Genomic DNA, 24,662 nt, shown 5'->3' with positions numbered 1-24,662 from the left:
GAATTTGCACATGCCAGGAATTTTTTCTCAATCTTTGTTTGAGACTTTTTCTGTGGTTGCACCTCCTGCTAAATGATAGACTATCGCAGATACTATTCCAGGTAGCTGCAGAGGAATCCAGCACCTTTGTGAGAGGAAATCGGGACCCTGGACATTCACTTGCTTGCTTTGCTTTATTAGCAATTCCCTATCCAAAAATATTTTTTTTTTTAATTAGTTCAGTTGCTTCAAAGTAAACCCTGAAGGGGGAAGAAAAAGCATTGAGTTATAGCACTGAGTTATTCTTCCTCAGCAGTAGCATCTTTTGAATCTGTGCTTGATGCGTGAAAAGTGCTCTGAGCTATCGCTCTGACCTCCCTCTTGTCCCAGATATAATTTCAGCCTCTTTTCTCCCAATTCTGAATGAGGGAAAGGCTTCTAGGCCAAATAACACCCACTTTCATCCCTCGTATCTAGCTCTTCCAGAGTGGCTCTGCAGAAGTTCCACCCTGGACCTTCAAAGCACACTGTAGATTGTCTGCCTTTGTGTGGGCTGCCGAGTGACTGGTAGCTTTGAGTGACTTGTTTTTTCTTTCCTAAAGTTCTTTTTGGCAACACAATGGGTATGATCTAGGATTGTTCCCTTCCTAAAACATTAACATGGTCAGCACATAAGATTGTTCTTAGCAAATGGAATGAGCAGCGCTGGAAAAAAAGTGCCGTGGAAGACGTCACCGTGCTCTGGCTGAGCCTTAACTGGGTACCTGAAACGTGCACATCTCGCACCTTCTCCCTGTCAGAGCTGGGTTTCGCAAACAGTGACTCAGAGGAGAATAAGACACAGCTCAGAGAAACTCAAGGATTCCCAGTTACAAGCTTCATCTCATTTCCTACATGTAGGGCATCAATGAGAAAATGCTGGGTTTAGCTGCAATGTTAAAGTGCACTTTTGTTAAGAAAACTGAGCCTGTGAACCACAAAGGTGGACCTTGGGCCCATTTTCCGTCACTTCTTTACACTTTGGGCAGTTCTCCACTTTGCACAGAAATAAAAATCAGTTTCAGTTCCATAGCCATCTCCATGCAAACTGCAGCTGGGAGGAGGAAGTCAAGCCTGGTGCTTTTGTCCTTGGGCTCCAACATCAGCTGTGCCCCAGGTAGTAGGGGGTGGTGGAGTCTACACCATCAGAGCCACTGCAGCCAGGGGAGGTGCTTGTTGGTTCCACTGCGATGATGTGATGCTGCGTATGGGGCTGTGGAGGCTTTTACGATCACCACTTATTAAAAACTTCTGATGCCGACACAGGAGAGGAGTAAGTTCTGACTCACAGCTCCAAAGGCTGAGCTTCTCTGCGGGGCTGAAAGGTGCAAAAAGCAAGAGTTTTATTTTTCTAAGTTACTAAGTCACTAAGCTGCTGGGAGATATGACCCCACACACGCAGACAAAGCAGATCTGCTGATTAGGCTGCTGGTTTACAGCTTATTTTCTCAGTATATGATGTCTGTTGAAACAGAAAAAAATCAGAGTTAATAAAGCTACAGTGCCTAATGCAGCCCCCCTCTCCCTGCTCCTCATTAAGCTCATCAGTAGAACAGACAGCAATGCTAGTGGCTGCTTTGTCTAATCTGTAATACCACACTGTATTGAATAATGCACCTATTTATCATATAGTCTTCTTCCTTGCTAGCATTCTGAATGCAATTATCAAAGGTGTCCTTGCATCTTTAAATCTCATTTAGAATGAGAGCCACAGCCAAAATGCTAATGAGCTTGCCTTAATTGTAAACACTGAGCACTGATAAGAATGAAACTCCATCCTCCGTTCTCAAAGAAGTTCTTACGTGTTTCCTACTTACACAGCTTTTTATCAGATTCTCCTTCGCTTCTGTTCTTCAGCAGTTTAATAGGCACCTGAACAGACAAATAACAGTACTACATCTTCTTCACACCCTTTTGACAGACTTTTGAGATTGCAAAATATTTTTGGAAAATTATTATTGGAAAAAAGATTACTGAATGATCAGGTGGAGGGCAATTTTCCAGGCTGGAACAAACCGTTCCCCAGCATTCACATGAACACATTAGTAACTTGTACTTAAATGCTGATGGGACATTTTTTAGAACGTGATAAGTGTGAAACAGCCCATAGTTTTATCAGTCTTGGTTGCTGCCCACTACTGCTAAAAAAAGGTTGATTGTGATCATTAAGCTGCAGGTAGGCAGTGCCTCTGGACTGTAAAATAGGAATGTTAGTGCGCAGTGATGAAAGCAAACTTTGCTCAACACCTGTCTATATATATTGCAGGTTTCAGTGGCTGCCCAGCTGATCCGTTTGCTCTGTGGTCTGGGAATAAAGAAGTGGTAAGTAAGAAAACTGAGCCCAAGTTTTCTTTCCTTCTCTTTCGAACTTGTTTAGCTTACAAATCTAAAGCTCTGCCAAGGGATGGCAACAGAGCTCTAACATGGAGAACCGGAGTGGCATGTGAAATGTCATCCACTTGTTAGTATTTTCACCTTCTGTTCTTTCAATTGCATTTCTACTTTAAGGAAGTGATAAAAATATCATAGTTCTGAAAACAAACTGTGCTACTTTCTGCCTGCAAATAATGAGATTTATTTTTATGGAATATGATAAAGGAAAAGAGCATTTTATTTGCAGCTGTCAAAAAACCCAAACCAAAACCCACACAGGAAAAAAACTGCCTATAGCATAAGAAAGTATTGTTTTAACTATTATTTGGATTGAAAAGAAGTGAGGATTTTAAGTCATAGCATTCAGTGGCATTGGATACTGGAAAATGTCTAGGGTATGATTAATGAAACATTGGAAGGAAATACTGCCAGTTTGTGTGTTAGCATAGATAGTGTGTAACGTCTGTGTGCTGAAGTACGGCCGTGTCAGGCTATTCTTGATGGAAACATTTTCTGATGCTAATTTGGTTTGATACACAGCAGTAAAAGGAATACATTAGTCTGATGCAGTTAGCTCAACTAATGTGGCAGTAGGCAGAATTCAACTGGTTTCTCAATAACTTTTATTAGCACCTCTTCCATTAGACCAGTAAGTTTTTTATGCCATTACTTTTTCCTCTCTCGATTCTTTACTGTGTGTTGTGTTCAGTATGGGGTAGATCTGTTGTATTTCCTTGTGGGTGGGATTTTGTTGCTGATGCTGTTTTATTGTAAAAAAGTTATTGTTTTATATAAGTACCTAGTAAGCATTTGAAGTAGTTCACTGAGGATTCCTGTCTCTGGGTCCCCAGAGGCAGTGTCTGGTGCTTTGCTTTGTTGTGAATGCAGAAATTAATGTTTGGGATTCATTTTCTCTTCACTTGTTTAGAAATTAGTTCTCTTTACTAGTTTGTTTTATGTGGGTTTTGTTTTGGGTTTTTGTTAGTTTTGCTACGTGTTAGATTCAAGCCTGTGAACAATGAGACTCCGGGATCTGTAGGAACAAACAGTGAGCATAATGCTCATTTTTCTCTTAGCTTTCATGTATGTTTCTATCCCCTGACTACTACATTAGCTGAAAGTTTACATCCTGGCTAAGCCTCCCAGGCTATTCAGAGAAAAACCCCAAGGAGGCAGCTGATGCCAGAGCAAAGACAAGACTTGCTGCTAGTAAGGCTGAATCATTGCTGGTGTTTATTTAAGTCGCTGCCTGTCCTGTCGCACCTGGGGCTCTGTGGCTGCCATGGAACAGGTTCTGGGGCAAAGTTATCAGCTACTGTAAAGTTACCGAATGGATCTGTGCTGACTGAGGATCTTTCCTGTCTCTACATAATGTGCTTCTATGTTGGAAATGATGCATTTCGAGGGGGAAAAGAGTATTTTTTCAAACTGTGTGTAAGAAGGGTTGCTACATGGCTTGGTATTTACTCCTATGAAGTACGTGGTGTATTGGATATCCAATTAGCTGATAAATCCCTTTTTAACTTACAAACTGTAGCATAGTGGTGAATGACAAGAAAGTTAAGGGTTTGTAGAAAAGCTTTGAGACAAGGAGAGAGAGCAAGAGAAGGGGAAGCCTGGCTGAACCCAAAATTAGATTTGGAGCTGCTGAAGCAACTTTTAGGCACATGCATGGTCATGTTGGTGGTTGGTGCAGTGATTACCAGTTGGTTTTTAAAGTACTGCAATTTTTTCCAGTCCTTTTATTTCCTCTTGGAAATTCACTGGGGCTGTTCCCCTGGAGGTGAGATTTCTTTAAGGCTTACTGCTTTGTAGTTCTTATTTCAGGCACAATGTGGCCTCTCAGTGAGCTGTCACGGGTGGAGAGGTACAAACAATACCATCCAGGCACATGGAAGTGGTAGTTCATATTCTCTGTGTGAACTCCAGCAAAATAAATACATTTACTACTGTTTCTGATTTGAAGCTGAGAAGCACTGAGAGCCTAGCTCTGCTGCAGAGGCAATGCTGTTACAGTAAATGAGTCACTGAGGAATGCAATATAGGGCACCTGCATGACACCTAGTGTTGCTCAGATAATTCCCCAGAGACTTTTAACTCTTTGAAATGCTGCAGTGAGAGAGTCAGTATGGATTTATATCCATAATTAAATTATCCATAACTAAATACTATGCTAAACCATAGGAGCTGACTTTGAGTTTCTCCCATGTTTTATTTCAGAAGTTGAATGCCATTGATTTTCATCTATCTCCCTTGTAGGAGCAGGAGGTTTCAGTTTCTTTTGGAGTTAGAAAGGATGTCACACATATTTAGCATTTTCCAAAGGCGAGGAAAGACTATACTTACAACGAAAGGAGCACACACGATGGTGTGAGAGGATTTGCCATGAGGTTCACCGAAACGGACTGGATTACAGTTTGCGCAGGCATTAGTTTTCAGACCTTTGCAATATGCATAGCGTATTTTGACCTGCCACTTTCAGGAGGAAATTAGCTCCCATTTCAGCACAGCTCTGAACAGGTGGATATCCAAAGCACCAGTGCTTTTCCGGACGTGAGCGCCATGACTATGCCCTGGATGTAGGCGTCCTGGCCGGCTTCTTGCCAGCTCAGGTGGGAACCAGAAGAATGACACTGAGACACCCGGGCTGGCACAGGGATGGGCAAAGCTCATCACTCCTGGCACCTCATCCAGCAATTGTGGCTATCCTGCCTTTGGACCTGGACCGGTGTGTCCAGCTGAGTGTAGTAGCTCCTTGATGCAGTGTGCGTTGTCACAAGCCCATCCTCTGCCTGTTCTGTAACATGCTCCTTCACAGTGTAGTTATGTCCTTGGTGTTCAAAAGAGAACCACTATTAGGGTTTTTATTGTCATCTTCATCTTGCGTCAATGTTGTTGGTCTTTTATCCCGTGACATCAGGCTTTCCAAGGGCTCATGTGAGCTGCCAGAGACTGATGCAGTTAGCTTTGTCACCCCACTGCTCTACTCTTCCACAGCACTCGGGTTATCCCCTGAGTATTTTCTAAAGATGTTAATGTCTGTATGTGGGCCAAGCAAGAATTCTGTGAAGGGAAAACTGTAGAATGTAGATTACCTTTGTAGCCCAGTGATTAATTAACAGCAAGCAGCTGTGGCCAGGACTCTAGCAGAGTATCGGGTGGCTCTAAACTAGCTTCTCAGCTGTTCCTCTTAACAAGAGTCAGGATCTGGAGAAAACTGACAGCTTTGGTGATGCTTTCAGGATCTGCGAGGTTCTGCTTTCATCTGTCCTTGATACCAATCACACAGAATGGGCTGTGCTAGTTATACCTCTGCAAACCCAAATGCACAAGGCAAACACTTCAAAGACCTCCAGTATTCAAGTCTACCTTCCCAAATCAGAGGCTGACTAGGGCTCTAATGATTTTATAAACATACCTACAAAAAATCTTCCTCCACGGATGTGGTCAGTTCTCATTCTATGGTATTTAATCACATAAAGCAAAACCAATAATACATGACATACCTGTGGGATCCTGAGCACCTCAGGAATATGGGAGATGCTTATTAAGAAAAAATGCCCTGCTGAATTCTTGAATGGGGGGAGTTTATTTAGGAGACGTTGAGGCTGTTTGTCTGATGATGTTTTCAAGCTCCATTTTCTCCAGTGAGAGCATCAGCTCAGTTTCCATACAGTAATCATGCAGGCTGAATCCTTCATTTCCATACTGAGCATAACAGAAGAGCTGTAGAAGTACTGATGGCATCTCTAGGTATGGTGGTGTCCAGCATATTCTGCGTCTCTCCATGGTGGGAATATGCCGTTGAAGCAACTTCCCTCTGAATTTCCAATGCATTTTCATGATTACATTTCACTTCAGGAGCACTTGTGCTGAGCAGTTATTTTCTTTAGAGCTCTTTAAATGCTGAACATGTATAAATGAAACTTGTTTAACGAGATGGAGGTGTTCTGGCATGGGTGGGGCTTGGAGGTTGTTCTGGCATGGGGGAAAATAAGGGAATTTGCTCCAAGCAATGCCAACTCTTGTTGAAACAAGCAAGAGTGATTTTCTTCCATCTCTTCTGCAGTCTTTCTTTGTGTATCTTGGGAGCTGCTCTGGATCTTGCACCACAGATAAAGAATGTGTAAAATCAAAGTTTTTACTAATGCGATTGTAGAATAATTTTTCCTATTAATGTTGAAGGGGAGATGCTCTTTTCTTTTTGGAGTACCAAAAAATAATACCCTCCAGTAACAGTAAGAGATGAGTGATTTTGTCTGTGACATTTCCTCCCCAGCTAAAGGAGGAGGATGCATGGCTTATTGACATAGGCAGGGACAAAACATTTCCAGCATCAGCTACATAAAGGATTATGATTAAATGAATAATAAATTATACTCCTTTAGAGTGGCTGCTAAATGCAGATGAACCTTGTTTACGGGAGCATGATACCAACCCTGGCATTGACTTTTGGAGGCTGGGTGTATGTGCCCTGTTTATGAGGAGTGCTGCAGGCAGATTTGCTCACCTCAGATGTTCCAGCTGTGTGTGTGCCAGACATGGTAGCCGTGGGCAGCTTTGCCCCCAGCACTGATTGATTTGTGTGGCAGAGAGGGTGGAAGAGACAGACCCTAAGGTGAGACCTTTCTGGGTAGGGTTCACTTCTCCCACCTCTTCCACTGAGTATTTGATCATGCTGGCTGAGCTAACCAACAGCCTTACAAGCTTGGAAAGGCAGAGGAATTATCATATGCTACCTTAGCTCCCCATGGTCACCTTCCCCTCTTTCATGACCCTCCCTCTGGCTTCTGATGTTGGTGAAGTAAATCAGTAGGACTTTTCCAGACTTTGGTTGAAGGAATGGCTGCCTTCTCCTCTTGTGCCTGGGTTAGGTCTATCATGCGCTTGTACTTGTGCTGGCCAGATTGGGCCACCTGATGTCTTATTTTTTAGGTTATTAATACAACAATCCATGCCAAATGTGCTCAGAGGAGTCAGGAACGAACAGGTTCATACAGAGAGATGGGTATATGAGATGGGTAGGCTGACCTTGCTGCCACTAACTCAGCTTCACTTGCAGCATCAGCTCTGAGTTATAGGCAAATATAGACCTGCAAATGGCCACTGCTGCCTAATTATGCTCTTCTCCCCTTGTTCAGCAAGCATCATTCTGGAACTTGAAACTCTGTGATCTTTCTCCACCTTGTCCAGGGTCATGTTCGCCTCAATGCTTCCATAGGAATGAACCAGTAAAAGCAACAAGAAGACTGTTTAGCATATGTGACCTAAACAAGGCAATGCTTTAGGGAAGAACTTTCTTTGCTAAGGTCTTGGTAAGGTTTACCAGTTTGGTAAATGCAGTCAGTTAAATCCAGAAGGTGGAAGAAATAGTCCTCTGACTTTTTGCTGGAAGGAGATAAAATGAATTAAATAAAGGTTGTTTAAAAGCTTTATTCAAGGACATATTGCTTCTGTTCTATTTCCATCTCTTTTGTTTTTAACTCAATAATATTTTTCATATACACTGTTGTAAGTTGAATATTTTGATATATATTTTGATAATACTGCACGCGCATTTAAATCAGCACCACTTTGTTAGTCACAGATCATGGCTCCCTGGCCTGAGGTGGAAAAGCCTGAAACCAATAACTATATTGGGGACTCTTCCAAACAAAACCAGAACATGGCTGGGAAAGAAGGAGAAAATCATAAAGGTAATGTGTGCTCACCTGTGAGTGACAGAGGTATATATGTTTTGTGGATCTTTGGAGAAGACAGAAAGTAATTTAACTGTTTTATTTAATGTTCTATTTTATCAGGCAACGTGGCTTCACTTGGAAATAAAGGGGAAATTCAACCTGCATTTTCCACAATAGCCTTGATAGATGAGACCAGGCAAGAAGAAGAAGACCCATGGGCTCTGCCAGAACTGCAGGATACTGGGATCAAGTGGTCAGGTAGCCATTTCTCAGTAAAGAAGTTACCTGCATTTATTTTTTCCACTAATTCTGTTCTCTTTGTCTCCTTTATTTTTCTGAAATCATATTTGCTGCAGAATTGAATTTAAGATTTGAGGAGAGCCTTGGGTGACACGGTTTAGTGTGAGGTGTCCCTGCCCATGGCAGGGGGGTTGGAACTAGATGATCTTAAGGTCCTTTCCAGCCCTAACTATTCTATGATGCTATGTAGACTTTACACTCTCTCACCTTCCCCGACAGTGAATGAGGATATTATATTTAGTCAGTTAAGAATTTGGAAATCATGCTGCTTACTCTCCTTAAAACACAAGGAATATATGGGAAATTATCCAAAATTAGTATGGTTTTATATCCAGGCACCCATTGGTTTTTCTTTATTCAGTAGGATGACTGTCTAAAACCAAGGTTTTCAGAATTCACAAGACTTTTCGTCATATACCAAATTCTTTTACATGGTAAATCTAAGTAAACAAACCACCTGCTTCTGCAGTAAAAATTTGATTAAGAAGAACATTCTTTCAGGTTTAATTGCACACTGGAGTTACAACACTGTCTTTTGACTTCCTATTCTCTGCTTGTGTGCAGACAGTTCCAGAGAGAACACCAGATACATCAAGCAAGTCTCATGCGTAATATATTTGTTTTGCAGAACTGGATAGAAAAGGAAAAATCATTCGTGTACTCTACGGGATAGGGAAGTTTATTATGCTACTTGGATTGCTCTACATGTTCGTGTGTTCTCTGGATGTACTGAGCTCTGCTTTTCAGCTAGTAGGAGGTACGAAAATGTCTAAACCATGAAGAATAAAATGTAAATTAGGCAGTAAATTTCATCTTAGTGACTAAATTACAAGTACCACTTTTCAAGAACATTCTCCAGATTTATGTGTTGTGTTACAGATTCAGAAGGATGAAGGTTTGGTTGAAGGCTGACCTTCATTTGTTTGAAAGGGCCTTTGTTTCTCAAATTCCAGAAAGCTGTTGATATAGGAACTATTGGCTGTAATTTCGTAGGCGGTTCCTGTTACTTTAGTGACAGTTTGCATGAATACATCTGCGCATAAAACTATCCCATGTGAAAGACATTTCAACAAGGTGAAATATAAAAATTGCACCGAAGCACCCAGCATTGGAAAATCCCCCAAACCCTTCAAAGACAGAAACTATTGAAACGTATTTTGCCTGTCTCCAAGGGTTTAATTCTGCTGATGGATTCAGCAGTGGATATCAGAGAAATACATGAGGTTTTGTCCAGGTATCTTTTATTTTTGGCCACACAGAAAGCTGTGGGAACAGAATTACTCAGGATTATTAAAATAGGGTTTTTTTTGATGTACTAACAAAAATACTAAGGGAGTAGTAATATTTAAATCTATGTATGTGTAGTTTTTTGTCCTGCGGTCTTTCCTCTGATAGCTGTGTTTTTATGTGGTTTCATATGGTTTTATACGGTTCTCTTCAGAGTTCAGTAGAGCTTGTTTAGTCTCTGAAAATGAGGGAATATAAAGTATCTGGCAACTGAGAAGCTGAAAGTTCAGGACCTGAATTTGGATCCCTGGGCTACATCATCTTGCGTACTTCTTGTCTGTATATGTATCTCAATTAAATGGCTGGATGATCTTTAATTAAATGCTCTGATAATTCCTATGGATTTTGCCTCATGCTTCCCTCACACTGAGAATATGATTTTTGTAGGTAAAGCAGCAGGGGACATTTTTCAAGATGATTCAGTGCTGTCTAATCCTGTTGCGGGGTTGGTGATTGGCGTTCTGGTGACCGTTATGGTCCAGAGCTCCAGCACTTCTTCATCCATTGTGGTCAGCATGGTGTCCTCCACACGTAAGTCTGCTTACAGTGTTTGCCCAGAGATCACTCACGAATCTTGGACTGGGGTGCAAACATTCCCATCTGTGTTCAAATTAGAGAAGCTATTGGGTGTAAGAGTAGAGGTGGCAGGTTGTCACAGCTGTTGGTCTGAAATAGTTTTTTTAAATAATAGTAGTAATAGTAGTAGTAGTAAGATGACAACTGCAGTGAAAACCATTGGAAGCCCTGACACTGAACGTATTAATTCTGAAGTACCTGCGTACTTTCCTTCTGTTAGCCAGTTACTGAACTTCATCTGCTTCTGTGGCATCATTTCAAAATTCTACAGTAAGTAGGAAAATGCCTGGGAAAGACGAAGCATCATCTAATCTGGCCCTCTAACATGTGGTGAAAAGGGATAACCGAGAGCTGCAGTTTCAGTGGGATCACAGGACTATGGAAGTACCATGTTCCCAGGGTGCTTGATTAAAGTAAACATATCTGGGTTGGAGCACCTAATCCCAGTGACACCAAGGGAAATCAGGGTTCCAGTGACATTAATCAATGTTAACTCTCATTGGAGCAAAGAGCTTGCTGATGATTAGATTTTTTAATTCACTGCTTCCTTTTCTGCTTTCCAGTGCTGACTGTTCAATCAGCTATTCCTATCATAATGGGGGCAAACATTGGCACCTCAGTTACAAATACAATTGTGGCACTCATGCAAGCCGGGGACAGGAATGAGTTTAGAAGGTATTGTACTCAAACACTAGATCTGAAAAGTTGCTTTTCTTCCTTCTTTGTATGTTTTCTTCTGAATTCCCTACCACGGCTACAGCCATTCAACCTATTGGCCACTAGTTGAAGGTCTTGTTAGGAAAGTCACAAGATGGCCGTGGCTAAGGTATAATACTGTCTAGATATAGGACTTCATATACTTGAAGAAAAGCATATTGGGTTCCTTTAAAAATTTGTGGGTTTGTGAGAATCCACTGTTTTTAACTGGATAAATTTTCAACTTCTCCCACTATAACAACTACCTTTGATTCTCACTTATGGGATGGCTGTACAAGAAGTTAATATTACAGTATTTTGGTTTACTGTCCTTAAAAGAGACTTCAATATTGAAGCTTTTTTTAAAGTCTACAGTAAATAAGAGCTGGTAACTGTAGAGATATGAAATGTTCTGGCTGTCAGATATATACAGTGACAACTTTCAGACTGCCAGTTGACATGATCACTGACGGAGCTCATGGCTTACTGGAGATGGGCAGTAAACTTGGCAATGATATGAGACTTTGATACCTTGTGAATTATGGCATACCAGTAGTAAAATACACTTAGCCAAAGCCTCTGAAAGAAGAGCTGTGGCTCCTCAGGCTGTGGAGGAGAAGCTGGAAGGGAGCTGCTCACCAGTCGTTTGCATGACCATGTAAGAGAGCCATCTTCCCCCAGATCAGGTCCCAGAGGCAACACATGGTTCAGGATTAAAAGTGTACCAAAAATGGGTGAGAGGCAAAACAAATGCAGGCTGTACAGGCATTTCTTTCTCCAGACAAGTACACTTGGCAGCCTCATGTTAAGGACCACTTTTGCCTTTTCTGCTTTGTGTTGTTTCACTCACCTGGCTGGCTCTTTCGCTTGGTCAATGGTGTGGAGAAAGCTTAGTGCTCTATAGCAAAGCAGCCATCTCCTGTGACCCCAGAAATTAAATGATTGCCAATGAAATGGGCTTCATTCTCACTTCTATGATTTCATATTTAACTGATGTTGTGCACATGTTGTTTAACTAAAAGCAGCTCTGTTTTTACTTTCTTCTCTCAGGGCCTTTGCTGGGGCAACAATACATGATTTCTTTAACTGGCTTGCTGTGTTTGCGCTGTTGCCCATTGAAGTTATTTCTGGCTATCTTTACCACCTCACCAATGTTATAGTTGAGTCTTTTCATCTTGAAAGTGGTGAGGATGCCCCTGAGCTACTGAAAGTTATCACAGACCCCTTTACAAAGCTCATCATTGAGGTAAGCTCTTTCTCACTTCAGGGAAGCTGCTTACTTGGTTCAGTCACGGCTAACCAAAATGCTCTGAATGTGTAGGAGAAGAGGGAGCTCCCACTCACTTCTGTGTGTCCTTGGGGTAAAACTCACTAGCAGATGGATTCTTCTTTTTATCCACATTTCCTAAAGCCCCAGCTCTATATTTCCTGTTCCCATTTCCCCCACATTCACAAATACAGTGATGTGGGATGGATGGGATGACAGCCTGTTGCCTAGACATTGGCAGATAGTACTCACCGAGACAGCCTAGTTCAACCAGGACCTGAATAGAGGACATTGAAATTAAGGGAAACTTGCACATATCTAGAGGGACAGCTGGAGGCCAGAGGGGATGCACACAGGTCCTAAAATGACAGGAAATGCATCTAGGCAGTTGTGTCAGTATAGCTGTTTGAACAGAAGCAATGAGATGAGGTAGCGGCTGATTTGGGGAGAATGAGACACAGTGTTCGTGTGCATAGAGCTTTACCTTTTTCTGAGAGTAAAGCCCCTCCTACCTGCTGGGCAGCAGCTCTAGCATTAGAGATGGTCATGCAGGCGTTATGTGGTTGAGCTTCCAAAGGGAGTTATTTGAGTAGAGCTGAACAGAAGTGTGTGATGTAAGCTGGTGTAACACTGTTTTTTTATTTTTATTTTTTTTTTCTTTTAAAGCTTGATAAATCAGTAATAAATGCAATTGCTACAAATGATGAATCAGCAAAAAACAAAAGCCTGGTAAAGACTTGGTGTGTAACTGAAACCAATGTGGTGAGTATCATGCTAAATTAATTGTCAGGTTCCTCAGGAAATACATGACTGATCTGTAGCTGACACTCCTTTTCACAGGGTTGTGAAATTAGGCTTTTAAATGAGGTATTTTTTTTTGCAGCAGCAGAAAAAGAATGAAAACAATTTACTGTAGTTTATGCTCCACTTAAATCAAGGATGTCAGACCAGTGGTGAGCTTGACCTGGTTGCTCTCAGTACCATGCAGGCCCTTGCTTATCAAACTGGTGGTTTGGAGCCAAACCTTTTACTCCTTTCACATCCAAATGCCTTTAAACCCTGATACTCCTACTGACTCCTTGAAAGTGGAAAAAATCTGCACTGTAAGCCAAAGAAAATATCTTTTCCCCTGCCATTTATCTATTGATCTAACCACCATGAGGCTTATGTGTGTTAGGGTGATCTGGTGGCAGCTGGTTATTTGCAGCTTTCTTGGAAAACTGCCCTGGGAGAAAGCCTCTGTAGGGCTACGTCCCGTTGCTCTTCATTCAAGCAACATTGCAGATCGAAGGAATCTGTTGCCCAGATTGACACCAATGAGTATTTTAGTAAACTGTGGAGCTGAGTGTATGGTTTGCATTGTTCAGCTAACTGACAATTAGAGCGTTAGATATACCTTGGATCTCTAATTAGGCTATTCTATTTGTTGATATGTATAGAAAAGTAATTCCTGAATTCCTGAGGCAGAAGACACTTAAAGACACAGAGCAGAGGTTAAAATTAAGTGCTTGGGTTCTTAGAGGAGCCCAGCTCCTATTGAATGACAGTCTGGATGGCCACTGAAATGCTAGCTAGGGAGATAGTGCCAGGAACAGAGCTGTGCTAATGTGAAACTCCGCTCAGGTTACGCAACCAAGGAGCTGGGTATATCCATCTCAGGGGAGGCACGATGCTCGGGCAGCCATACAGCTTCCAGGCCCCTGGCACACACTTGGCTACCCCTTTGCCGCACTGGCTGGGCAGGCACAGCCTGGCTCCCAGTGAGGTCTGAGCCCCTGAGCCCGGCAGACCCCCCCACCCTTAGAAGACAGGCAAGCACACAGAAAGTGCAGGCTGAAGGTTGCATTTGCCTATACACCATTTCTTCTGTATTTGTCTATATTTTGGCTGTGTAACAACTGCCCAAGCATGTAGTCAAATTACGGAAACACATGAAACCCTTACAAGCTTGACTTGAACTTGGTCATGGAAGAGAAAGATCATTTAAATGATTTACATTCCTAGCGGGTTAAACCCACTTCTGGCAAAAATAATAAAACAGACTTATGGCAGGGATAAATGCACGCAGATCCCACATGTTTAAAGCGAAATATAAGGGTAAATATTTTGATCCAAAGTAGCTGCTTTGAAACTCAGATGTCTGAAAAAAAAGGGCAAGAAGCAGCACTGCGTTGCGTTTGTAAAAGCTGATATGCTGGAGACCTCCATGAAAGTGTGAGGGCACTGGAACCACCCCGGGCTTTGCCCATCTACGTCAGCTGGAGGAGGGATAAGAATGCAGGTGTCTGCAGGCAGGGCTCAGCAAGAAAATATGATTTTGATTTCCCTCTTTCTGCAAATAGAATCACTGAAACATGTCTTAGAGATACCTCCTGCTCAGCAGTGTGGTTCGAAGTCCATTTAGCTCTTAGCTGCTCTTGTGGGGAAGTTCAGTTCAGTTAGTGAACCTTTAATTTGCATAAGGACTTATGAACCTAGCATCAGATTGCAATATGTCTGGGTTAGGAGCTCTTATAAGTAAGGGTTTATTGCAGTATATAGAAATTCAGGTTCAGCTCTGTAATAGTAATGCTAATCAGAGCACTACTAATTAGCTTTTAGATAGCACTTGAGCTTTTAAAAGGAAAGTAGTAGCAGATGGGGAAACTGAAGCACAGCAAGGCAGTGTGGGCAGTTTGTGCTCATGCAGGACAAAAGCTCTACTAGTATTGTAGTATTCTGAATTATGGTCCTGTGCAGTACTCACCAGACCATTAACTGCTGTTAAAATGACAATAAAGAGGTCCTTCTTTGGTGCAAGTAAGCTGGGCAATGGCTGTACAGACCCTGACATCAGTGGTTAAGGTACTGATGACTTGGTGCTACAGTTAATACAATATAGGTTTGGGGAATATTTTAATCTTTAAGTGTTGAATTGGCGGACCTGGATAACAGCCCAATTCTCTGTTTAAAGAATGCAAAAAATATTTGCCTTGTTGTCAGTGTGGTGCCAGCTTACACCCCAGCTAACACATTCACCTTTACTGATGAATGCTTGGTGTAGTAAAAACCTAGAACTTTGCATGAGCTCTCAATGAAGGGTGACTGAACTATCTGCTCTGTCCGGCAATTTGTAGACACTGCAGAATGTCACAATTCCACCATCAGAAAACTGCACATCTCCTGACTTTTGCTGGACTGAAGCAAATGTGACATGGACCATCAAGAATGTAACTGAAACAGAATATATCAGTAAATGTAAGTGGTAGAACAGGTTCTCTTCTGGTAATATCTTTATAAGAGTATACAGCTTTCTAATGGTGTTAACAGACCACTTCAGAGGTGTATCAAGAAGCAATCACCTGTATATGGATAGAAGGTACTACTGCATGTGTAGTCAGAGCTGTTATAGCTACACAGCTGGAGTTACCAGCATCATTATGATATCTGGCTGCTGATGGATCTCTTTCCATGCTCCCTGATATCAGTAAATTGAGGTCTCCAGTATCATGTAGCCCTCACTGTTCAGGTGACTTGGAGCTACAGTTACTTTGCTGCAATGGTTGGTTGGATATCTCCATCCATATGCAATGCCTTTCAGGAGTTTCAACAGCCCTTCTCAGGTATGCAGCCACCTCTGGGAAGAGCCAACCCACCATTCACCTCACAGCACACTAAAATGTCCTCACGCTGTTGCATTCCTCCCCCTTGCACATGGTCACCCATCTCCTGCCTGCCCTGCAGGGGTGCCTGCTGTGCGTTTTGTAAGTGCGTCTATATAAATGCCCCTCTTGCCACCCTCAGATGTGGCTTTTGTGGAGCAAGAGAGGTGGAATTTTCACTCCTTGCATCACCCCCTCAAGCTGTGTGCGCTTTGATCCTCTTTTCTTAGAGGCATACATGAAAACCAGAGCTGGGCTTGGGATCAGCAGCAAAAAATGTGGCCAGGCCGATTCATTTTCCTTTCCTTTTTCAGGCCGGCATCTCTTTGCAGAAGCAGACCTGCCTGATCTTGCCATTGGTCTCATCCTTCTGGCTTTGTCCCTGCTTGTTCTGTGTTCCTGTTTGGTGATGATCGTTAAGCTATTAAACTCTGTGCTTAAAGGACAAGTGGCAAGCGTTATCAAGAAAACAATCAACACTGGTAATTATCTGCTTTCCCTGAAGATTGTTTTCAGGAATGACAAGGACACTGAGCACATTTATTGATATCTCTTGTTCTGGAAGCTATTATAGGATAGTTTAAACAAAACAGAAATTATCAAACCAAAATCATACACACACTTTTTTTTTTTCTTTTTTGCTCCCAAGCATGTTATTCTCTTTTTTAAAAAAATCTATTAGCAAACAGAGTAACTGCAGCAGATTAACAGCAACAGAGGCCAAAGTCCAGGCTCTGTTTCTTGATGTATAATCATTAGCTGTTAGAAATGCAGTGTTCCCATCCTCAAAAGATAGCACCGAAGTGCTGAAATGGTGATTGCCTGCACTGGCACAGAGCCTGCATGTTTCTTTTAAAGTAAGTCGGAAAAAAGTTTGTAGTGATTATTGATCTAATTACCTTTGCTTGCCCTGTTCCACTGCTTAACCCTTTCTTCTGTAGGATAGGGCAGCCCCAAATATGTTCCATCTTTCCCTGTGCTCTCCAGGTTTTTTTTCGTCCTGGATCCATTGAGGGCAAACGCTGAGTTTTTTTCACTTGGATACTTTTCTTCAGCCTCCCTTGAATGGAGAGGTTAGAACCCGTAGAAGAGAAAAGCAGTCCTAGCACATCTCTGATAGTGGCTGAAGAGAGGGTTCACAGAAATAGGGAAGGCAACAACATGGTCCCAGGGCTCTCTTCTGTTCTCCTGGGCAAAGAACATGACCTGAATCAAAAATGAGGGATAGAAAGTAATCACCTGTTGGTTACTGTTCATTTGTGATCTACTCTGTGTTCATTTGGGTCTTCTTGACTGATTAAGGCCCCACTTCTTGGCTTAATCATAGTCCCCCCACAGGGGACCATTGTGCCTGTTTTTTCTAATCAGTGTAATAAGCTTTTCTTTGCAAGGGTTAACAAGTGGATTTTTAGGAGGTGTTTGAAGCTGGTTGGAACAAACAACCTGATTCTCTCCGGATGGTCTTCAGAGCTTTCTGAAGATTGATCCATGCAGCAGGTGCCTGGTTGCTGAAATGAAGGCACTCAAGCCACCAAGAAGGTTTTGTTTTGACCTCTGTGGAAACATTTCTGGTACCTAAATATAAATGCTACCCTGGGTCAGGACAAATGTCTACCTAGTCTAGTATCTGTCTCAAAGTGTATTCAGTTGTGGAAGGCCAGAGAAGGAGTACAGCAAACAGGGTGAATTAGAGTAGTGACTGACTCTGTTGTAAAATTGTCAGTTAAGAGGCAATATGCAAAAAATACATTTACATATGAAATGCTTAACAGCCCTTTCGCTGCTGTGTTACTGTTGCATAGAACATTGTGTTATGCTGAAGATGATGTTCTCCCTCTATCTTTTTAGATTTCCCATTTCCTTTTACTTGGCTAGCTGGATACCTGGCAATGCTTGCAGGGGCTGGTATGACCTTCGTTGTCCAAAGTAGTTCTGTTTTCACATCTGCTATTACACCCCTTGTTGGTAAGTTGTCAATACTGTATCCTTTATCCCCACATTTTGTCTTCTCCACCATTCCGAAACCACTCAATCCTGTTTTTTTTTCTCCTAGGCATTGGTGTTATAAGCATTGAGCGCTCTTATCCCCTCACCTTAGGAGCTAACATTGGCACAACCACAACAGCTATACTTGCTGCTTTAGCAAGTCCAGGAAGTACATTAAAATATTCATTACAGGTCAGTATAAACTGGTGCTTCCTTCCTTGACTTCACTAGAAGTTGTAACTTTTCTGAAGATAAACCTGACAAAATTGGCTCTGATGCAAATACACCATGAATGTCATGCCTGATTTTGTATGTTCTATTTATGACAGCTCATTCCTTTCAACTGCTTAGAGCAAAAAGCTTGTATTAAACCTTCCCAGAATGTCAGTATACAGTAAAATGTTACTTTTGTAAATTGGGTTTGATCTGATTAATTCAGAACTGGCACAAGGTGGGTCACTTGACCCCTGAGCATGCAGTCTCTGCAGCTTGGAATTCAGTGCCCACATCCCTGACAACCCTCTCAGATAGTCCCCTAAGAGGATAACCAATTTCTGTAAGTTATCTCCTCAGGACCCTAACTCTGCTCGTACAGTGTAGAAGGACTTCTGTAAGCTAGGTGAGGACCATACAAGCCTTAAGATGTCAAGTCATCTATCTACCTGAGGTTGCAGTGAGCGTCATAGCATCTATTTTCTCATTGTAAATCCAATCTGAGTGGGTTTTATTGAATTCCTTCTCTCTCCGCACCTCAGACTGTTTGAAAAGTAGGCAGCCTGGCTCTTGGGTCCCATTTACCACCCAGTAAAGAACATTCCAGCCAGCAGATAACATTTGAATGAACCCTCTACATCAAAGAGTGAAAAGATAATGAAATTTTCCTTTGTGAATAGGATGAATGTTTTTTACTAGCCACAATAAATCAAGAAAATTACAGAAGTCATTTTATTGTCCTCAGGCACGATAGAACAGATATAATCATGAGATGATGCTATCTTGACCAAGCTCAGATTTCATGATTACTTGTTGTTTTTATAATGTAATTTGAAAATACACCCTTGTACTTTCATATTCATTTTAGTCTGATAACAATTATGGAATGAAAATAAGATACGGTGAGCAGTGAATACACTGGTTTGTTCTGTATATGCTTATTCTGTCTAAGTGACTTCTGAAAGCTTCAGCAAGTAGGTGTCTTTTCACACTTATTTAAAAAAAAAAAACGATTTTGAAGTATGTGAATCAAACAATTGCAAAAGGCCCGGACAGAGTCACATTCCAGGAATCTCTTACAAACTTTTATATAATTTCTGTAAAATTCATGTTTGTGCCATTAATACTTTCTCAATAGCCTGTATGCAATACCTAATTCACACTTCCCATCTTTTCATTAATAACTTATGGGTACATAACCCGATAATGTACAGTTCTCATGTGATTCTCATACCTTAATAACAACAGGACTGTTTCTTGATATCTGTTTGGTTTGTCAGCTTTATTTCTGATGGACTTCATTTCTTGTAGTTGAAAGCTGCATTTTAAGACTTCTCCATCTGCAGGGAGATAAGCTATACCCTCTAAGCCTGTCTTGTGTCCAGATGTTATCCTCTGTAGGCAGTGATCTTTACAATCTGTGAGGTCTAACTGAGTCCTTGCTTCCGGCTAGGAAAGGCCTTGCAGTGAAGGACAAGAAAAACAGTAGGGGGCAAGGGAAGAGAAACTATAGTCTTAGTGCAACTGGAAGTTATAATAATGTGTGTAGCAGCACTTAAAGGCATTTTATCTAATGAACTGCTCAAACATTTTTGCTTTCAGATTGCCTTGTGCCACTTTTTCTTCAATGTCTCTGGGATTATTCTGTTTTACCCGCTACCTATTACCCGGCTGCCAATTCGCATGTCCAAGACCTTGGGAAACATAACAGCCAAGTACAGATGGTTTGCTATATTTTATCTTCTAGTCTGCTTCTTTCTTTTGCCTTTGTTTGTATTTGGTCTGTCATTGGCAGGCTGGGCAGTCCTTTTGGGTGTTTGTCTTCCCCTGAGTGCTCTTTTTATTGCTGTGATTGTAATTAATATTATGCAGACAAGGCGACCACATTCATTGCCTGAAAAGCTCCAAAACTGGGATTTCCTACCCATCTGGCTGCACTCCTTAGAGCCCTGGGACAATATCATTATGTCTTCACTCGCCTTTTGTGGGAAACACTGCTGTGGCTTCTGCAAGTGTTGTAAAGTCAATACAGAACAGGAGGGTGCCAAAGACAAGCAACTGAAAACTATGGAGGTTTACGAAAACACCATTGTGATGGCTGATGAAGAAAGAGTTGGAAGAAGGGCACCAGCCACAGCTTGTGTTGAAAAAACAGGCACAAACAACACAGCCTTATAGGAGTGTATCAACCTGTATTAGCAGAGATACAGCGTAGGACAGTCAGGCTCTTGAAAACCACCTTGGACAAAGCACTGAGGACAGAGTGAACATTTTATTAGGTTCCTGCAGCCAGTGATACATCACTCATCAAGGAATGGAGTCAAACAAGCTTGACAGGGTCCCTAGACTATCTATGATCTGTTGAAAAGCTAATGACAGATTTGCTTACAGAGGATCTACTATGCGGTAACTTCATCCAATGCTATCAGTAACAAACAAAAGAAATCCTGATGTAGTCCCATGAAAAGAGGGATGAAAAGAGTCGTGATCAGTCCAAACTTAATTGAACAAACAAACAATGCACTTGTAGAGCAGCCTTTACTACCTACTGGCGTATTCAGCAAAAGTTGCTTTATAATATTGAAAAAGCTCTGGAAATGAAAAGAAAACAGGGAGAATTCTAATGTTGCTATTGGCCTGTTTGCAGTGGTCAAAAAGGAAAACAGTCATTTTCCCAGAATGGAGAAAATTTATTCTATGTGCGTGAAGGAAAATTAAATGCTGGGAAATCCTTCAGAAGCTCTGGGAATCCTACTCTGGCATGAGGATGTCCATAAGCCCACTTTGAGCCCTCTCTGTCTCCTTTAACACTGGGTGCAGGAGTTACAATCTTTTATTATCACAAACTTAATGCCATAAAAGTAATTGCTCACCCCTCTGCCTGCTGAAGGTTAAGCACTGGGTTTGGAGACACTAGGTGGCTACCAAAGGGCTTGATGGACTGAGGATGTGATTGTGTGGCCATTCCTCTTTCTAGATGGTCCTCTCCTACTATGTTACCCCACAATTCCAGGAATGGTGGCCTGTGTAGGGGAGGAGACAGCCACCCAAGCCTGAGCTTGTGTGGGGAGATCTGTGTGCAACTGTGGCTCCCTTTGGCTGAGCCACAAAATGATATTTCAGAGTAGCGGTGGAAACTGGCTTTAGAGCTACAAAAGAGGGAACCTGGAGAGCAGATTATGGCACAAGACATGTGGTAATCCTCACTGGAGAGAAAGCAGTGTTCACTCTGCACCATCACTTTGTGCTCTGAACCACTCTCCTTGGAAATAATGTGAATTTCACTGGCAATTGTATGTAGCAATCCAAATCCTAAGTAAAATCCGTAAGTTGTGTAGTCACTACTATGTGTAGTCAATCCATAGGTAGTGTAGCACTTGGTGGGAACTTGCTTGTGCTCAAATCATATTGTTACTGGTGTTTTAGTAAATGCTTGTGAGCCTATTTGAATCATGGGCTGATAAAAGGCACAATTTCAGTGCCAGAAAAGAGCATTTCAAAGATGCACCGAGTACTTCTGCTGGCCTCCAGTAGCCAAGATGTCAGGGACTATGGGATAATAGCTGAAGTCCAACCACTAATGTTAAAAGGTGACTGAGTGTAGGCCAAGTGTCCTTTAAAACCAGTTTATGTGTCTCAGTTGTAGATTAAATTTGTAATGGAAATGCTGAGAAGACCCCTGGTTTAACACTCAGTGCCGCTAGAACACATCTACTTTTGAGTAGCTGTTTCTTTTCTGCAGAGCTCTGGATTCAATAGATTGAATTCGGCTATCAGGTAAATACATACATTTTAGAAGAGAAAATCTTTTTAATTGACTTTTTTTAACCTGACATCCAGATTGGCGAACTACGTTGCTGAAAAGGTGTTTGCAAATTGCATTCATACTGAGGTTCCAACTGTTTCTGTAATTGTGAGCCAGTGACAAAATGCTTAGAATCAGAGTGAGTTTCCAAAAGCATCTAGTTCTGGTGTAGTTCTGCTCTTTGGAGGTTTAGTAGCAGAGAGCAGAATTATGCCAAACTATTACTTTAGAAATTATTTTCTTTGTCCCTCATTGTGTTGAAGCAGAATTCTGTCAGCATCTCATTTTTAAATTGGAATTTTGATATCTTCAATAATTCTTCATTTTATTTTCACAATTCTGGATGATTTCAGAATGATTTCTTTAAGTCCCGGTGTGCATTTCCCATGCTCTGTTTCTTTGGGAAAAATATGATGAAAATATCCAGAATTCTTTCCAAGTTATCTTAAGTTTCCATTGACCACCCATTGAAACGGGAAACATTTTAATCTACTTTCACTCATTTCTTAAACAAAGTGCACATTATTTTGCGTCTTGAAGTTAAGCCATCAAGCACAGTGACAATAACTGTGGGAAAGCAGTTCTTACAAAAGAATCAGGGTAAAAATTGTTAGACACATCAGTACTTTATGATTCCTCATTGTAACGTTTCCCTTATGATCTATTCTTACACTCCTCTTTCCTTGATCTGGGCCATATTGTGCCATTGTTTTAGGCAGATTCCGAGAAAGATTTCTGCTTAACACTTGGCAGCACAACATGTCCTGGCATATTTTCTCCCCTGCTCTTACCAAAAGATATTTACACTTTATTTATCATTATTTGAGTGTACAGATTTTTTCATAAGTTATAGAGGAAAAGGCTCTTGATTGTGTTATATATTACATATTTGAAAACTATGCAATGTTTATCTATAAAAATGTAAAAAGGAACTACTGTATATTTTGTAATATAACTTTTAAAATTGTTTGTAACTGTGTATACTGCATAACATGGAGGCTGTTGGCTCCATCAGTAGGTTGCGTAAAGATTGTTAGCAATGCAGAGACAGATTCCTTAAAGTAAAGACAAAAAACACCTACATACTTTCATAACACGGCTTAATGCACAAGGATATTGAACTCACCTTTTCTAAACTATTTGAATTTTCTGTAATGAAGAATTTTGGAAATACAAGGTTTCTAAAGTACTTTTTAAAACTCGTAAAAACTGTATCTTTTAACTGTTTTGAGGACAGCATATGGCTTTGTACCTTGTCATGAATCTTCATCTTGTCTGTCCTTGTGCACTGAATGTAAAAATAAAGAGAAGTTTTAAAAAAATAAGTTCTTTTCACACTATCTGTTTATATACATACCGTGGTAGCTTGGAGAAAAAAAGTGTGCAGACAAGTTCTAGCCTGAGCTGGTGCAATGTACAAGAAATGAGGTTATCATCAAGCATTAGAGAGAACCACCAGAGTCCTGTGTGTTCAACATTTCATGTGAATGAGAGATTTTCATATGGAGATAAACAAAAAGAATTGCTCAGCGCAATTGTGTGGGTCAACATACTTTCTGGCAGGGTTCTGCAGACTGTACCCTGTGAAGGTAAGCATGGGAGAGCAAAGCCAGGGCTGTTGTAACAACAGGATGTGTGGTGAGCTCTAACGAATGATCTGTATCACTGTGCTAGGCCAAGATCCTCCCTCCTACATGAAAGATGGCAGAGTGTTTCCAAAATGCTCCTGTATCTGATGACCTGGGAGATGTCCGGCTTATAACTGCGTAAAAATATCCATCTTATTCTTTTTTGAATCACACATGACCTTTGGAGCTTAACCTTAAACAGAGAACTAAAAAGTACTCCTTAAATGCCTTGAAATTATTAAAAATGTTATTAGACCCCCCAGCAATGAGCTCGACAGTAGCTGAGGAACCAACCCCAAAAGCAGCTGTCATTCCCAACTACACATTATTTTAGTGAAACAAAGATAACAGAAGTATTTCTTATAACACAAATGCTTATGCATTACAGTGTAAACTGTCATCTTCTAAAAATGCAGTAAGCATTAAGCACCCCAGGCCTATGATTTAAAACTTAGAGATTCTTTCACCCATGCAGAAATACCGTAATTCTATGTGCCATCATCTTCCATGACTCATTGTCCAGCAGGAATCAAAGCACATCCAGGAAACGCGCACAAGTTGTGCCATCCATCTCTTCACTTTCAAATCCTTTGCAGAGCAACGCAGGGCAAAGTTCAGTAATGCCTGCAGGTATCTAACAGCAGGCGTGTGTCATGAAGTGCTGCACTTATCAGAAGCCTTCAAAATGTTCAGGATAATGCTCCTGCTACTGAATTCATCCTTCCTCCTCTCTTCTTGCAACTGAACCGTGTTGTTCACAGCTCCTTCTGCTGCTCCTGTGCTGTTTTACCCTCTGCTTAAGTTTCATGTTCACTTCCCCAATTTCAGATTCTCGATAGCACTGCATTTAACCTCACCAGACCTACCACTATGGTAGGGTTCTCATCAGTCAGAAATGCAGGATAAATGCTTCATCCTCTCTTTCTTCACCTTACCAGGTAGTGACGGGCACCCAGTCAGGTCCCCAAGACAGCTGCTGGCCATTCCATTGAGGAAGCTTGTTTGTTCTCTGATTTACAGCAAATTATCTGGGGGGTGCAGAGTGGTGGTGCCATTGGCAGTAGCTTAACCAGCACACACTAGCAAAGGACCTGATCTGGTCAGTGAAAAATAAGCAGTGAGTAGTACTGAGCAGAAAATCTACTTTTTCAAGAGCTGTGTAAGGTAGGATATACTCCATACAAGTACCAG

At 41.4% G+C, this 24,662-nt stretch overlaps 1 protein-coding gene across 2 annotated transcripts; it reads left to right on the top strand.

The window, feature by feature from the left end:
- Positions 1-1,862: 1,862 nt before the first annotated feature.
- Positions 1,863-23,168, top strand: SLC34A2 (solute carrier family 34 member 2). 2 transcript variants are annotated; one of them, XM_065699555.1, is made up of 14 exons: positions 1,863-2,194; positions 2,285-2,340; positions 7,973-8,087; positions 8,193-8,330; positions 9,001-9,129; positions 10,047-10,190; positions 10,799-10,910; positions 11,982-12,177; positions 12,865-12,960; positions 15,315-15,435; positions 16,154-16,321; positions 17,688-17,804; positions 17,893-18,017; positions 19,641-23,168. In XM_065699555.1, exons 3-14 carry the CDS (start codon positions 7,982-7,984, stop codon positions 20,214-20,216), a joined length of 2,028 nt encoding a protein of 675 aa, XP_065555627.1. In that variant the 5' UTR covers positions 1,863-2,194; positions 2,285-2,340; positions 7,973-7,981; the 3' UTR covers positions 20,217-23,168. The 2 variants fall into 2 exon arrangements, with proteins under 2 accessions (XP_065555627.1, XP_065555637.1); XM_065699565.1 differs by lacking the exon at positions 1,863-2,194 and having other exon boundaries at positions 2,269-2,340.
- The last annotated feature ends 1,494 nt before the right edge of the window (positions 23,169-24,662 follow it).

The sequence above is a fragment of the Lathamus discolor genome, chromosome 1 (genome assembly GCF_037157495.1).
Source record: "Lathamus discolor isolate bLatDis1 chromosome 1, bLatDis1.hap1, whole genome shotgun sequence".
In the NCBI taxonomy this organism is placed as follows: domain Eukaryota; kingdom Metazoa; phylum Chordata; class Aves; order Psittaciformes; family Psittacidae; genus Lathamus; species Lathamus discolor.
The sequence above is the reverse complement of the archived record's forward strand: the minus strand, read 5'-3'. Positions and strand labels throughout refer to the sequence as shown.

What these genes read in the sequence shown, in the direction of transcription:
- SLC34A2 (XM_065699555.1), top strand. Translation starts at nt 7,982, where the DNA reads ATGGCTCCCTGGCCTGAGGTGGAAAAGCCTGAAACCAATAACTATATT. An exon ending in AACAGAATATATCAGTAAAT is followed by an intron (nt 15,436 to 16,153) that starts GTAAGTGGTAGA and finishes TTCCTTTTTCAG; the next exon opens with GCCGGCATCTCTTTGCAGAA. An exon ending in CAAGAAAACAATCAACACTG is followed by an intron (nt 16,322 to 17,687) that starts GTAATTATCTGC and finishes CTATCTTTTTAG; the next exon opens with ATTTCCCATTTCCTTTTACT.